The sequence below is a fragment of the Garra rufa genome, chromosome 21 (genome assembly GCF_049309525.1).
Source record: "Garra rufa chromosome 21, GarRuf1.0, whole genome shotgun sequence".
Lineage (NCBI taxonomy): Eukaryota > Metazoa > Chordata > Actinopteri > Cypriniformes > Cyprinidae > Garra > Garra rufa.
In genome coordinates, this window is record NC_133381.1 from 13,001,466 (window position 1) to 13,018,692 (window position 17,227).

The window sequence follows — 17,227 nt, forward strand, 5'->3', positions numbered from 1 at the left end:
TTGCCCTTTGATTGAAAATTACAACCAAAAGCCACACAATGTGGCATTGTATCAGTATTGTATGCAGGAGCGCCGCTCGCAATTTTGGGCCCTATGACAAAATATGAGATTGGGCCCCCCCTACCACACCAAAGCAGATCTCTGGGGGCCCCTAAAGTGCATGGGCCCTTAGAATTGTCCTAACTTTCCCCCCCTTAGCGGCGCCCCTGATTGTATGTTCTGTAGTTGTGTAATTAGAGTTACATTGCAGTAAAAATAGCAACAGATAGCGCCAGTAGCTCACCAAGTGCAACCATTTGACAGCAACTTAATAATAGTGACCCCCCATAGTCTAAAATATGTATAAAACAATGTGGATCTTTTAAAATAACGTAACTCTTTCATGGGTTTTCTACTACATATTTCAGTAAGAGACATCATTTATGTTATATTAAGCCATGCTTCAGTTTCAGTCTTCATTCATTGCACAGTAACTGCATTACAAAGAAAAACCAACACAAATTTTTACATTTTCCTCCTTTTCCTCCACAGAGCAAAGTCATACAGATTTGGAATGACATTGGGGAGAGTAAACTGACAAAATTTATAATTTGAAATAATGAAATAGTCCTTTAAAGCTCAGCAATGGTTCAGTGAAAGTAAGCAGACATATACAAGCGTCAGTAAAATGATTGCAGTAATCTCTTTGAAGTTGTTTGCAGAAAATAAAAAGTCAATTTTGCTGATTAATTTACGTCAGAGCTACAGAGATTATGGAGATTTCCAGTATTAATCTAATTATCCTCCATCCTGTTGTTTTTGACTTTTGAATAATGACACAATTAGCTTAAGTACTAATACTGCTAATGTGCAAGGGGTACGTAAAACTATAGATAAAATCAGCCAGGATGCCAGAAAATGTGTTTATTTCAGTTTTCTCTACGTCACTGACCTTTCACTGTAATGAATATTGAGCACATTGGCTGCGGACAGGTGCTGGTTGCAAAGCTCCCTGGAGTAGAATCGACAGTTCTCACAGGAAACTGATCGCTATGCCACATAAAGTTTACAATTGTAAAAATATTTTTTGAGTCATGAACTGTTTCTAAGAAGATCCCAGAACACTCTCCCAATGCATTTTCCCTTGATAATGGTGTGAGCCATACAGAAATATCTAGTGTTTCACACCATGACGCAGGTTTGCCAGAACTCCCGGATGTGTTTATAACTTTTGCACGACTGGAATCAGAGCTTAATTCTTTATCCCGGTTTAGGAGCTTTTTCATTTTCAAGCATTTTTCTTGTTTCAAAGTCGTTCCCTTTGAGGAAAAAAGATCAAATGCAGAATTTTAATGCAAAGCGCAAAAATCCCCTAATTATAATTGAATTTCTTTCTGAAGATACATTCAGAAAGCCAAGTTTTAGAGCCCAAATTGGAGATCCTGCTAACCTCATGTTCAGACCGCAGAGTTTACACAGACTGTCTAGCAAATAATACAATTGGCACAGACAAGACAAACAAAACAAAATACACATGAGCGTAGAGAAACTCCACGCCAGCATTTCGAGGAAATTTGCAGGAGGTCTGTCATACGCAAGAATGGAGCCACACTGGGCTTGTGGCTGGCCAAAGTCCTTGACTGTCCACAGTTCACAACTTCAGGAAAAGGATGAATGTGGTGCCTATTTTCTCAAGTAGGCTGTAAAGCATCTACAGTTTTTTTTTTTTCAGTTCTTAAGCTTAGCAGACAAATTCCTAATAATGTGTCTGAGGGCTTTGAACGTTTTAGCACATATTTTCTTGTGCAGTTTCAGTGTTGAGCTGTAATCACTGATTACCACCAAAGTTGATTATTGGGTTTTAAGGTCATAATTCAGAGGTGGTGATGTTAGGAGAAGTGTTGTTTTCTTATGATTTGTATTGAACTGACTTTTGAATGCTGCTTTGTGCGCAAACCGTTGTTTAAAAATAAGTTAAAGGAACCGTATGTAAGAAATTTATGTCAGTTAATCATAAAATGGCCCTGACATGTCACTAGACATTAAGAAATCATGTACATTTCAAATACTTATATCACTGACAACAGTGGTCCGGCCAGGATATTGTCATTTAAAAGTGAGAGTTGCAGCCCTCAACTGATGTTATTATTAGCTGTGTCTCATTTGGAAGGCTGCGCCCTCCGGAGGTCGAATCCTCCGGAGGTTGCATCCTCTGTAGGATGTGTATACGAAGTGTCCTCAACTTAGAACAAAAACGAGACAGCCTCCGTAGGACGGGAGGAAAGAAAAAAAAGGACAGTTGGAAAATGAAACAGGATTTATCACGTTACTATGCAAACAAATTTAGAGCATCGTTGCACTCTCACACTACTTAAATGAAGGAAAATTATTTTTAAATTTGTAAAGTAATTTGAAAAAAAAAAAAGCTTTTACTTGTTTTATTTTATTCATTGTTTCAAGAGCTGCAGCATATCTGTTAGAGAAAAAAATAGGAGGATATTAAGAACAACCTTATCCGTTTTTACCTATTTAAATGATAAACACCACATCTTAGCTTGTGTGTACATCTGCCGGTGCCGGCATTTTTCAAATTAACGACAGTTGTTTACGTCGACGCAAAGAATTGTGGGTTATCTGTAGTAGCAAAGGATACATCTCATGCATCCTTCGAATTCCTGTGAAAGAAGGTCGCATTCGAAGGTCGCATTTGAAGTGTCCTACTTGCTTTTCTGAAATGAGACAGCCTCGATGACGTATGCAGCCTTCGAATGCGACCTCCGGAGGGCGCATCCTTCTAAATGAGACACAGCTATTGTCATTTTGTGTTTTGGTCTGAGGCTCCACCCTCCAGCTATCTACCAATCACGAAGTCAGTAGAGTTTCGTGATCCGAGTTGCCAGCTCTGTTCTAGTTAGTTACAGCTGCAGCTATACGAACGTGTTGGATAAAACATGTATAACGTTACGAAACCTAAAAGACCTCATTATGAATCCGAAATACGTCGTGACAAAGTCCGAAATAAAACAAGGATTGGTATAGGAGATGCCTTTGAAAGATGGAGACGGCTGAAAACGGAGAAGAATTTGAAGACAGACGCCAACATTGCTTAATTTTTCCTGGACAGGTAAGATTCATCTATGTTTGGCTAACTTTGCTTCCGTACACAGTGGATTTTCCACGGTCGGCCGTGCTAAATGCGTTCATAAAAAGCTTTATATCGCACCACTAGCAGGGTATGAAAACAATCTATGTTCCGACTGAAATGTGGTATTACAGTACATCTTTACGAAATATTTGGCTAATCGCCATCTGTAAATTTTTGCGATACATAATTATTCGCAAAACATCTCTTGTGAAGCATAAACATAATTAATAGAAGAAAAACAAATTACTGTGTAGGACTCGTCACTTGCCATTGGAAGTTCCTTGTAGCAGCCTACTCCTGCAGCTTAGCTGGCAACCTCGAGTCAGGGGGGAAGCGGGAGGGGATACAGCGTTCTACAGTATTTTGAAAGTGATTGCAGTACCAGTTTTGGCCACAATCCTACATACGGTTCCTTTAATCGATGCCTTGTGTTGTTGATTTTTGGAGCTAAATAATTCTACATGAGAAAAATAACTTGCAGTGCTTCCAAGATCTCCAGGACATATCAAGTATGTTGGCAGATATTTATTTGTCTTATAGAAAGGCTCTCTTGTCTCAGTTTGTTGTATATGGTTTTCACAGGTTTTCTAAGATGCTCGGATTGATTTTATTATTAAACACAAAGTAATATTAATAGAGAGCAAACCCAAGCTATGTAATAAGTAACCTGCCCTACCCTCATCACGTGCTAGTTCAACTTTTTATTTGCGAATGCAAAAAATTCTCAACTGTAAATTACTATCATTTTTCAGGCACACACTTGTGATGATTTGATGAAGCGGCGGTTTGAAGCAATGCTGTTTCTGTCACAGCTGGGCAGGCATTCAGAGAGCCCATAAGCCTTTAGATGTAATCCCAGCACATGCATCTGATTCCTGCCAGAGAAACCTGCTGTTGACCCACTTGACAGTTCTGCATTACATTTTCAGTCAAAACATAAGCCCAGTCTGCAGACCCCACTGTTTGTGCTGTTATATAAGTATCTGCTCACTCTCAGATTTTGTGGTGTGCGAGAGAGACGGTTAATCCTGTTCTGTGTATCAGGATGAGAAGGGTGAATTGAAGTTCAATCCCAAACACACAAATTTAGGATTCTTTAATAAACAGAAAGTCAGCTGAACAGAATTGATTTAAAATAGATTTTTTGTAACATTATAAATGTCTTTACTGTAATGTTTGATTACATAATACTTTTGCTGAAATTTTCTTAATTGTAGTGTTTCACAGTTTCCATAAAAATATTAAGCAGCAAAAACTGTTTTAAACATTGAAACAAAGAAATGTTTCTTAAACAGCAAATCATCATATTAGACATTCTGATCTTATGATGAAAACGTACCTGTGGAACCTTTTTCACAAGATGCGAAATACATTAGCAATATCACACTCTGTGGCCTCGTGCCTACGGCAGAATCACAGCAGTGCCGATATACAGCCATATCTCACGTCTGAGTGTGATATTGCGTTTATAGAACAGTTTGACGGCACGAGTGTGTAAATGCATGAACAGAATAACAACTGAGTTATTGTTAAAAGCCTTCTTTTGTGCAGAACTACTTCCTTCCGTCACAAATTCAAATCTAAATTTGACTTACTAAAGTTGAGTTACTAACTCCAAATCATCACTTTAGAACTAGTAACGAAGGAACATTAAGTTGCCTTATCAAAAGCTTATTGTATTACTCTATTAAAAGCTCACCGAATTTTAGAGTATTATGAGATAGATATAGACTGGGCAAGTGTAATTACCTGCATCTGATACATCATTCATTCTTCAGACCTGTCTCATATTTACAATAAAAAAAAGTTTGAATGTCTGCTGAGAAAAGCGTTATCTTTGTCGTAACGTTAATGTCCTTTCTTCTGTTAAGGGCGATTTTGGTTTTCAGTGCATTTGTTCACTGCATCAAGCTGTTGTTGAACAAGCTGAAACTAAAAATAACTTCTGTTTATAGCGTCATCTTTTCAATGTAAACGTCTCTTGTCGCCATCTACTGGCGGAACAATGTAACTAAAATCACCATCACGAACACACACTGTTTCTCAATACTAAACACTTTTAATAAATACTACTTTTTAAAAATAAAATATTATGTATTGAATTATAATATTTAATAAAAAACAACAACAACAGCCATCATAAAAGCTGTTAGGCAATTCAGTCACATGTACAAAGGCAGTACTTCAATATACAGCATTAAATTGACTTATTCCATGGAATGTCTGGATACTGGATTCTGATTGGCTGGCAGGTGTGCAGTAAAACCGTTTAATGCACAGGTAGTTCCAAGTCAGTTTAATCACCGTTCTATATTAATGCGCTGCTTTAATTGATGCACGCAAAAGCACAGAGAGAGAGAGAGAGAGAGAGAGAGAGAGGTCGGAGATAGCATTGTGCTGCGCACATACATAAATTTCTTGTCAGCGTTTGCCTGCGATCCTTATTAAAATAGCATAGATACTAGATCGCTACATTATATTCATCAGCAACGGGGTGGTAAAACTGCTGTTTTTGAATGAATTGTTGTTTGTAGAGAGAGACGCACAGCATGCAGGCAGGTAACGTTACGCACACACACAACTGTCATCTCTCTTGCCTTCACACTCTCTCTTGGTCGATCGATAATCTACTGAAACAAATGCTATATTTCATTCAAATAAATGTGATTTTACCGGACTATTTAATCTCTGAGTCTGATTTGAAACGGCCAGAATGCTAGAGCTGCGTGTCATAACTGACGAAAATAACCGTCTTTTTTATCCATTCAGTCAAATATCAATCCTAGTTTTATTTTGTCTATAACCATGGAATAAGCGGGATAATCAACGGCTTGCCGTGCGTTAAAGGATTTAAAATGCACTTCGCGGAGGCAACCACCCTCCGCTTCGCGTCGGGCGGTTATTAGCCTCCACGTCGTGCATTTAAAATCCTTTAACACACGGCAAACCGTTGATTATCCCTTACATAAACATGATGAGATTTTGCCAATTTGCTCTGGAACAAATAATAGTTTAGTGAGACCAAACATGGCCCATTTATATTTACCCAAAACAAATTATATCTCATGTTTAACCACTATAGAGACATCAGATCCAGCTGTAAATTCAAGAAGATCTGGCCAAAGAAATTCGGGATCATGAGCACCGAAAGACCACTCACGCCCTGGAGCTCACATGTCCGAAAACTAGGGGTGGGCATAGATTAATTTTTTTAATCTAGATTAATCTAGATTAAATCTTGGAATTAATCTAGATTAATCTAGATTAAAATGGCTAATTTGAATTCTGCTGAAGGCATTTTCAGAATATGTGTGCTACCCAAATAATGACTAAAAGTAAGTCTTTGAGAACGGGCCAGGTGGCGCATTAGATCAGGCACTCATCTCCTGTTTCCAAAATGCATCACAAACTGCTTGACAATTGCATTTACAACATAATTACCTATACAAACTTGTGTAACCAAGTACTTCTGTGCAAAAGGCTGCACGACGTGCGCGTTGCCGTTAAATACACAGACGCGCACGGGCATGGATTTCTGCGTGCATAGTCTTCCATTAAACTGCGTTGCTTTTAGAAGCGTCAATTCAGTTGTTGCATATAGTTTAATGTCTTTATTTCGGGATTATCAAAGTAAATTATAACTCACGTGCCCCAGTAAAAATGGTATAGCAACGCACCTGCCCTGAAGCGGCTTCATAGCTGCATCCATGTTTGCACGTCTCATTTGATGTGGTAATTTCACAGAAGTTGAAGACTCGTTCTCGCCCCCTACAGTGCAATTCGACTAGGTATACGTCATCCGCGCTAAAATATCAAGGTGAAAGTCATCATAGCTTACGTAGTTTAGACCCAGCTCCCAACCCAACTTTGAGAATAGATTAACGGCGATATTTTTTTTATCGCCCGATAAGAGTCTCACGTTAACGCAGCACGTTAACGCCGATAACGGCCCACCACTACCGAAAACGTTGATGCAAATGTCCAAATAGGACATTTGTTATCTTTATTAACAAACTGTGGATTTGAACTATAAATGAGTACATTCTTGCCTGAAAACTACATTCCGTGAAATTATTGGAATTAGTGGAATTAGGCATCCACCATGACACTCGCTGTGATAAATACGGCAAGTGGATTGATAAATGATACAAATGGTAAGTTTTTTTTTAATGATGCTGATAATATAATTTGTTAATAAAAATATATATAAAATGGGAAAAAGTGGAAAATAGAGACATTATCATTAGTGCTCTCAGACTAGAGCTCACTAGACTGATTTGTTGATTTGAGTGGAAAGTTTGCAGAAATGCCCACCGTAAACTATCCTTACATTTACAGCTCTCTGCGCCAAGTAGCACAAAGTCTGGATGCACTTTATGAGACAGCTTAAACCTCTTATAAGTCCAGGAAAGACAGGTTGTCGTGGTGCACAGAGAGTGCATTTAGAACAGGTCGCCGTCTCTCCGTTTACACTCGATGCAGAGGTAGTAATTGAATTTTTGGCTACAATCCTGTTATACATTGTTGTGGATAAAGCCGTCGCAAGCCAAGTTTGCATTCTAAAGCTCATTGTCTTTTGGCTTAATTCCTGCTTGTACACAGTGCATAGATGGGAGTAAATATTTGTGGGGAACATATGAATCAGTTGAGGCAGTTTACAATTCCAAGCAACAACAATTACACAAACATACAATCCACCTTGACTCACTGAATGACTAAAACGGATGAGAATGTAGCCAACTAGCGTGCTGCTGAGATCATAGCATGTGTTCGTTTTACTGCTGCCACCAAGTAAAAGAGCCTTTAATAGTTTGTAGAACATTTCCAGCCTAACTCTGCTATTCATTTGTTTTGAATGCTAATTACCTTGCTGACATTCCTGGGGTTTGCTTTATGCGATAGCTGATAAACCGAGGTCTGAATACTCTCTGAATTTGCTGTGTTTTGGCAATCGTAAAGTATGCAGCCACACCTTCAGTGAAGTAATGGTCAGGTTTAACATTACATATCTCATCATTCATCTAATGTTAAATTAGGCTTATCTAACAATTATTAACTCATTTGGATCAAGTTCTATCTGGCACTGGTGTTATCAGATGTAGCATATTCATAAATGCGGTTTTACCTTTCATTTACAGCACTTCTTGTCATAACAGCTGACAAGAAGTTGGGCTTGAAGGGTTATGAGTTCAGCGATGAAGCTTTGAGGATATTGTGAGAATATTGTGCACTGCTAAGGGACCCTAAAGTCAAAAATGAGTTGACATGAACGATATTACAAGGAGGCATCTTTTTTTATGGTGTGAAAAGGGAAAATTTTGCACAAACACAGCTTAAGCAGGAAATAATTGATTTGCAGCATAAATATAAAGTGCCGTCTCAGAATAATCTTCAAAAAGTGAATGATTATTCTTCTCTGGCAAGGATCTCCTGGCAACTTTTGCCAATATACATATTTATGTCCACGTAAACATAAACTGCATAGCATATTATAGACTTTATGGCTCTGCATATTTTTATAATGTCCTGTTGCCTGAAGTTCTTTGAGGACTTCATTTCCAAAAACAACACTCCATCATAGCACATGAATTAGACCGAGCTGAAAGGCATAATTGCGACACTTTGCTGGCTCTATCCTGGAGTTAGTTAGAAAGATGTTGAACTATAGTAGCAAACACTACAGACACCCAAACACGAGCAAGCTTGGTCTATAAGTAAAGAAGACGAACCTGCCAACCCGTCGCAAGTCTTTAGGTTGAATGTCTAAGTCCGTGAGCTGGTCATGAAAGGGAGAGCAATATTCATCAATCCTGCTATTGTTACAGCACTATTCATCAGGGAATCGCTGATGTATAAGATAAACAGATTTTCATAATGTCCCCATCCCCTGCTATCCTCCATGATTTCTTTTGGACAAAGATCTAAGGTGAAAACGACTATATGCAGCCTCTCATGTAAACACTGTGTACACAAGTAGAGATTGATATGTGTGTTTGAGATGCAAATGACCATTGGACAAAGGAATCCTTGTGTTCCTGACCTTAATTGGCTTGCATGAAGTTTCTGGGTCAATGGGATAGGAGACAGTGCTGCCGTAGTCGCATATCTGGATTCACACTGGGGGTGATGACCCTGAGATTCAAGTGCTTTGATCGGCGCCTCCAGATGAACTTGGTCATTAGACGTAAAGAATTCGTCTGACTTCGGCGGTCGAACCAGTTTGGCAGGCAATCGGGACTCTTAGTGATAAACAAGAGCAAACACTGTTGAGGATGGCTGCACGTTGTCAATCAGAATGGAAAAACATTTGTGGGAGAGGCCACAGCCCTCGACTCACTTTCAATGGGCGAGCGAGTATTGCATGAAATGTTGTGCGTCAGAGCTTAGAGTTACGCTCCTCCAACCGCAAAAATGATAAGCATCCACTTATCTATAGCATCTACAATGATCTAATCTTAATAAGCATATCCTGCCTTGTCCTGACAGGCTTAGTCTTTAATTGGAAATGTGGGACAAACTTCTACATCTGTCTGTCTGTCTGTCTCGCTGTCTATCAAACATCTGTCTGTCTATCTATTTATCTCTTATTCTATCAAATATCTATCTATCTATCTATCTATCTATCTATCTATCTATCTATCTATCTATCTATCTATCTATCTATCTATCTATCTATCTATGTATATCAAACATCCGTCTATCATCTGTATGTATATATGTATGTATGAATCTATCTAACATTTGTATATCTATCTATCTATCTATCTATCTATCTATCTATCTATCTATCTATCTATCTATCTATCTATCTATCTATCTATCTATCTAACATTTGTATATCTATCTATCTATCTATCTATCTATCTAACATTTGTATATCTATCTATCTATCTATCTATCTATCTATCTATCTATCTATCTAACATTTGTATATCTATCTATCTATCTATCTATCTATCTATCTATCTATCTATCTATCTATCTATCTATCTATCTATCTATCTAACATTTGTATATCTATCTATCTATCTATCTATCTATCTATCTATCTATCTATCTATCTATCTATCTATCTATCTATCTATCTATCTATCTATCTATCTATCTATCCTTTAATTTTTAATATCAACTGAGAGTGTTCAATAACTTTTAGAACTCGCTATATCACTATAAAACACATTTATACCGAAAAGACCGATTTCGTGCAAATCAATGCAAACGTGTCTCTTCAGGCAGGGACTCGTATTGTCCTTTTGTAATCAGGAACTGACGTTAAAAAGCGCTGAGTGTGTGTGCATCTTTTTATAGCACGTCCCGTCCGGAGAGAAAGCCCTCATCATGACGTCACGCTCCTACCAGCCCCGCGGGCTTTATTTTAGAGCCCGGAATGATTTACGGTATAAAAAGACGCAGAGCGACTCAGGAACCTGCCCAACGGGTAGCCTTTAGTTAATTGTAAAGCGAAAAGGAGGGGGAAGTTTGGCACCAGCGCTCCTCTGTGCGTAAAGACGCCTGATGCTTGGAGAGACGCAGATTCGGGCTCACCGCGCGCAAAACGCCCACATCCTTAAGTCGGCTCTGCTTTCTTTAGGTGAATGAAAGTTTCCTAGGAGGGGGACGGCAGAGGAGATGATATCTGACCAGGATGAGTCGGAAAGGTGAACTTAAATAAGCAAAAGTGCGCGTCAACCACCTGTTATCAGCGCGAAATGGGCATGCTTAGTGTGGACCTCCTGGTAACTTTGCAGATCTTGCCGGGTTTCTTCTCCAACTGCCTGTTTTTCGTGCTGTATGATTCGATAGTGCTGGTAAAGCGTGCGGTGTCACTCCTGAGCTGTTCTGGCTCCACGGGTGAGTGGCAGCGCATGTTAACCACAGCCGGCGTGCGCTCCATATGGAACAGCTTTCTGCTGGATGCCTACAAACAGGTAAGCTGACAACACAAGATTTGCTCTGCTCACTGTGAAGAATGACTCAAGTTCAAAGGGCTTAGGGGTTTATTTGTCTATGTTGTTTTAATGTTAAGTAGACATAATGCAATGTTTGGTTAGACTTTAGTGTTCACGTTACAGTATATTTACTTTACGCGCTCCACAATATCAATGAACACACATAGTGACAAAATTGGTTTTAAAGCGCATTTAAAAACAACAGATGTTGAAAATGCTATTATGTTATAAATGTTATAATTTTAATTAGTTTGCACTCTTCAGTTTGCATGCAATAATTATAACAAGGACATTGTGGGATAAAGTATTACCCAATGATTTCTACAATATCCAACTAATTGCTGCTCTAAATTACATATATAGTGACAGCAAGTTAAATAGATGAATAGATGTTCTTAAAAGCATCTGTTTACAGTGTGTTGTACATCCTCCAACTAATTCTGAATATGCTCAATCTTCAAAACGTGACAAGCGGTGTAATCCTTATGAAGTGTGTGAACTTTGCCCTCCAGACAGTCAGCGACCTCTCAGGTCAATGCTCTTAATTCATTTAATGTCTGGATTCACATTCCTGTTACTTTTTAACTAAAAATCAATCAAAAATCACTCAGTGGGGTAATATACACTAGCTTAATGTACATTCATTATCCTCAACCTTTAACTATATAAATGTTTGGTTACAAAGTCTTGCTGAGGAAATCATTTAGCGTCAAAATAATGTCACAGTCAAGAGGATGTATGTTTTCAGCTGTTCCACAGTGCCAAAGTTCATAAGAACATATAAAGTCACAGAAATGGCATTTTTATAGACATCATACTAGAAACAAATATCTAGCTCCAACATCTTTTGTGAGATCAGAGATCAAGTGCTTTGCTTTTTCTACAAGATGCTTGAAAGTTCTTACAGATGGTGTTAAAATGTGCAAGCCCAAAACATCATTATCAGTTTAGAGCGGTGACAAACCCTTAAAGAATTTGTGGGTGTTTTTTTTTTTTTTGTATGTATACAACTGCGGATGTGAGATCTCAAACCTGGTTTCCATAACAACAGAGGCCAATAAACCCACTAAGTCAAAGTGAAATATTTTTAGTGTAATCATGAGACTATGCATAACCGCTAGGCATGGTACTGTAGATCGTTGTGTATGTTATATTAAAGTGTAAATGTGAAACTGTTTTGTTCAGGTGAAGCTGGGCGAAGCTGCTCCAAACTCCAAGGTGGTGAAGGTCCCCGGCATCAACAGACGCTGGAGCGTCAGCGGCAGGACTCGCAACAAGTGCCATCTGCTGGACTTCGAGTCTCCCGACCGCCCGTTAGTGGTCAACTTTGGCTCGGCCACTTGACCCCCATTTATAAACCAGCTGCCGATTTTCCGGCGGATGGTTGAGGAATTTTCAGATGTGGCAGACTTCCTGCTTGTCTACATCGATGAGGCTCACCCCTCAGATGGCTGGGCAGCTCCTCCCATGGAGAACTTTTCGTTTGAAGTGAGGAAACACCGTAATCTGGAGGAGAGGATGTTTGCCGCCCGTAAACTTCTGGAGCATTTCTCTTTGCCTCCTCAGTGCCAATTGGTGGCAGATTGCATGGACAACAACGCCAACGTAGCCTACGGTGTGGCCTACGAGCGGGTCTGCATCGTACAGAAGAATAAAATCGCTTACCTCGGGGGTAAGGGTCCATTTTTCTACAACCTTAAAGATATTCGGCACTGGCTCGAGAAGAGCTACGGGAAGCGGTAATTTCTTGGAAAGAGGTCAATAGCCTTTTCTGTGAATGTTAGAAGATTTTATTTTTGTACAATGCAGAGAAATCGAGGGCAAGGTGCTTTTCGAACTGTTTAACGGTGGCTCCGGTGGAAACACTTGGGCTGGGCTCCAAGTCATTTTCTTGAATTGTCTAAAATGATCAGCAGGTGTCCTACATTCCTAACCACTTAAAAAAAAAAAGAATAAAATGAACATAGACTCTAAATACTGACCGTTTGGTTTGCACTTCAATTTTGAGATTGCATTGTTGCCAGCAAAACGATTTGTAGATGCACTATTAATAACGTGTTCCTTTGCGATTAATGTAGAGTTAAAGTGTGCAATATTTTTATGCGACATAACATATATTGCTTACAAAAGAAAACCAAATTGCTGAAAAGAAGAGAAAGCACAAGTACCCATCTTTTATATGAAAAGAGAATAATTTATTTTTATCGACATTCAATGTTTATTTTTAATATGTGGCCTGTTTATGCGCTTGTAATGCTTTCCCTTCCCATCTTCAACTGACAATCGTTCATATTCCATGTACCATCAGCTTTTACATCCCTGATAGACTGTTCAGTTCATTTGCACCAGTAATAAAAGCATTCCCAGCATGCGAAAAACTACTAACTCAATCGGCCCTCAGCCACCGGACTTGGCTTCACTGCAGTGTACAGGAAAGCTGATGAAAAGTTCTTTTACTCCTGAATGTTAGAGAAATGTTTTCGAATGTCGTCGACGAATCAGCAGTCGCTCATTTGGGTCAATACGGCGCTGGTGTGCACATGAAAATCACAGACGAAATGGTCCCCTGTCCTGTCTGTGGTTGGATGAGAGACCACACCTCTCTGTCCTGATCCAAATGAGCACGACTGCTAACATGCTGAAACAATCACTCTGAATCTGAATCGCTCTGAAAGCTTTGAGTTTTGTTTCACAGAACTGTTCATGTACTACAACCGTCCTCTTCCTTTTAATGAGAAAAAGGCAAGAAAAAATAAAGTGGAACTGCTGCTGACTATGACTTTTTCCCCCCGTTTTTGTGTTTGATTCTTGGAAATTTCAATGAGGGGTGATTGGATAGAAAAAGGGAGGGGAAAAGTTCAGCGGAAAACTCCAGATGGAGAAAACGTTGCATGATGACAAATCGAAAAAAAAAGGAAATGCACCAGCCTCATGTGTAGTACATGTGCTTTTTTTCCCCATTAAATATGTGTCTGCAGAAATGCATAGTGATGGGTCTGAACATGTGCAACACAATCAAACCGTGTGACGCAGAGGTCTCTGGCTGAACTTCTGCGTCTTCGAGGCTGCCAATAACTAAATAGCAAAGGCTCAGGGAGAACATGTCCCTGGGAAGCACCATGAAACAGAACCCCTTGTTGTGGCCGGGCATCGCTTATCCGAGCGGAACTAGTCCATTTGGACCGCTAAGACGTTATTCACAGACTGTCTTAGTCTTGGAAGGCACCGTGCTGCACGATGCAGCAGGGAGGTTGCCAACGTTAAAGATGGAGGCATCGGTAAAGAGAGCCACACACAACAGCAACAAACACAAGCCCCTCTCTAGGAAAGAGTCCCATGGTGTGCCTTCTAAGGAATGCGTCTGGTAAACAGGTACTGAACAGAATTCTAAGCAGCGTGTGAAGAAGTGTTCTCATTTATAGAGCATAACAAGGACGCGGGACCAAGGGGGGAAAACCTGCTCCCATTTATTCAGATAAGGTCAAAATGTGATGCCTTAGAAAAGCGGCCGTTTGCCAAATCGGCCAGTATAAATTTAAACGAAATGTTGACGCAAGCGTTTAAATGTATGTGTCTGCGGTTCAAAGATAAGCCGTTTATGTTCATACTTCGACGGTGGACTATTTGGTTTGGATGTGATCTGACCGCTCTCTGGGAAAAATGATCCTAGGCCTAATATCAATACATTCAGTAAATCAGCTCACAGTCTAAGCTGAGGAATGTCAAACATTTTATTCATATTTAATGCAGTTGTATAAATCTGATAAGGGGGGGCAGGAAATTCTTAAAGATAATTAACTCTTAAAGGGATAGTTCAACCAGAAATAAAAATTCTGTCATTATTTACTTTACTCAGTCTTATGTCGTTCCAAACCTGTATGATTTTCTTTCTCCTGTGGAACACAGAAGATATTTTAAAATATCTTATTTTCTGTTCCGCATAAGAAAATGATGACACAATTTAAAATTTTGCCTTGAAGGAGAAGTTCACTCCCTTGTCATCCAAGATGTTCTTGTCTTTCTATCTTCAGTCGTAAATTATGTTTTTGAGGAAAACGTTTCAGGATTTTTCTCCATATTGAAGACTTCTATAGTGCCCCGAGTTTGAACTTCCAAAATGCAGTTTAAATGTGGTTTCAAACGATCTCAAATGAGGTTGATCTGCCTGAACTTCGTTTTTTTTTCCGGTTCAAGACAGTTAGGGTATGTCGAAAAACTCCCATCTTATTTTCTCCCTCAACTTTAAAAATCAAAATTCAAAATCATTCTACATCACTGCAAAAATACCGACCCAGTGTTTGCAAAGTGAACATGCAAAGAAGATCAAACACTCTTAACAAAATGTAGGCAGCTTTTAAGTTGAGGGAGAAAATGAGATGGGAGTTTTTCAACATACCCTAACTGTCTTGAACCAGAAAAGAACTGAATTCAGGCAGAGCAAGACAAGACGAGCCTTTGAGGTTAAAAAGTATAAAATTGTAATTTAAAAACAAATAAAAACAAAAAAACGATCGTTTCGCTAGATAAGCCCCTTCTTTCTCAGCTGGGATCGTTTGAAGCCGCATTTAAACTGCATTTTGCAAGTTCAAACTCGGGGCACCATAGAAGTCCACTATATGAAGAAAAATCCTGAAATGTTTTCCTCAAAAAACATAATTTCTTTACAACTGAAGAAATAAAGACATGAACATTTTGGATGACAAGGGGGTGAGTACATTATCTGTAAATTTTTGTTTTGGAAGTGAACTTCTCCTTTAAATATCCCTTTCTGAGGTTATCGCTGTAAGGATTTGACTGTATTGCATTCAAAATCCTAAAAGATGATGACAAAGCTATTGTGTCCTACCTTTCTGTATTTAATGACTGGCCATCTTTTTCTTGTCAGTGACACGAACCCACAGCCATACAGGCCAAACAAGTTCTTGCATTGTAAATGTGAGTTCATTTCCCCTATTCATCTACGTACCTGTCTATACTTTCACAGTAATCCACCCTAACAGTTCTTATGTTATCATCAACATAATCTTACGTCTTATATTAATTTGCCCTCTCTATGACTCTGGTAAGAATCTTAGCAGCTTTGGGAGATGCACTTAGTCACTGATACAGCACACGGATAAGGCAAAATGATGCTTTTATCTAAGTCTTATAAAGGTTAGCTTCTAGAGCCAAGTATTTGCACTTTGAATAGAGTTCAAACTGAACATGCTCCAAATATCTTTAATGCTCAATGACCAACCTGCGCTGAATTACAAAGCACATGTAATTTAGTTAAAACAGTATAACTTGGACTTCATATAACATTATATATCATGTTTTACAGCTATTGTTTTACAGTCTGATATATGGCCATATCTGCATATGCATATAGCAAACTTAACTCACCATGCTAATCAATATAACCTGGTTTGTTACATTACTTGTAATAGATGAGACTATCAATCATCACCATGAGCTATGCTGAAATGCATAAATTAAATAGCCTTTCAATAGTAAAAAAAAAATTAATACAAACAAAATCAGTTTAACTTTCATGCTTGAAACCATTCTTGACATGTAAAGTTGCAAACTGTATGATCAAGTTATTGCAAAAATAAAAATATGAAATTAATAATAATAATATTAACAACATATATATTGTTTTCTCATTTTTTTCCATAACGCATCACTTCAAAGGCAATATTAATAGGTATGCTGTTAAAATAAAGGGTAATATGTTTTATGGGTTTTCTTTTATGTCTTCATGCATTTCATTTCTTCCTGATGCTGTGAAAGCCTAACAACTGAAACTGAAAAGAACTTTGGGGATGAATTAATATTGAATGTATTTTACATATATTTCGAAAGGAACTATAAGAATGTTGATTGGCAGCTTGTTTCCTACTATGTTTAATGGCAAGTTTGTTTTATTGTGCCGTTTGGCTGAATAAAGACGCATTGATCGGATCAGATGTGTTTGAAACATTCTTTCTCCATCCTTCACATGCACTTCATATTTTTTGACCTTGAATTAAGAAGCCGCACAGATGTCTAGATGCATTTTTTCTTCATCAGTTTATTATGAATCAGCTTGAAATAGTCATAAATCATAAAAATATATCCTGCTCGTCTGATAAAAGCTGTGCTCACAGATGCTGAATTTTATGTGAATAAA

General features: G+C 38.6%; 1 protein-coding gene across 1 annotated transcript; it reads left to right on the forward strand.

The window, feature by feature from the left end:
- Positions 1-10,496: 10,496 nt before the first annotated feature.
- Positions 10,497-17,019, forward strand: dio2 (iodothyronine deiodinase 2). The gene is made up of 2 exons (XM_073827094.1): positions 10,497-11,052; positions 12,259-17,019. The coding sequence occupies exons 1-2, from the start codon at positions 10,834-10,836 to the stop codon at positions 12,814-12,816; spliced, it is 777 nt and encodes a 258-aa protein (XP_073683195.1). The 5' UTR covers positions 10,497-10,833; the 3' UTR covers positions 12,817-17,019.
- Positions 17,020-17,227: the final 208 nt, after the last annotated feature.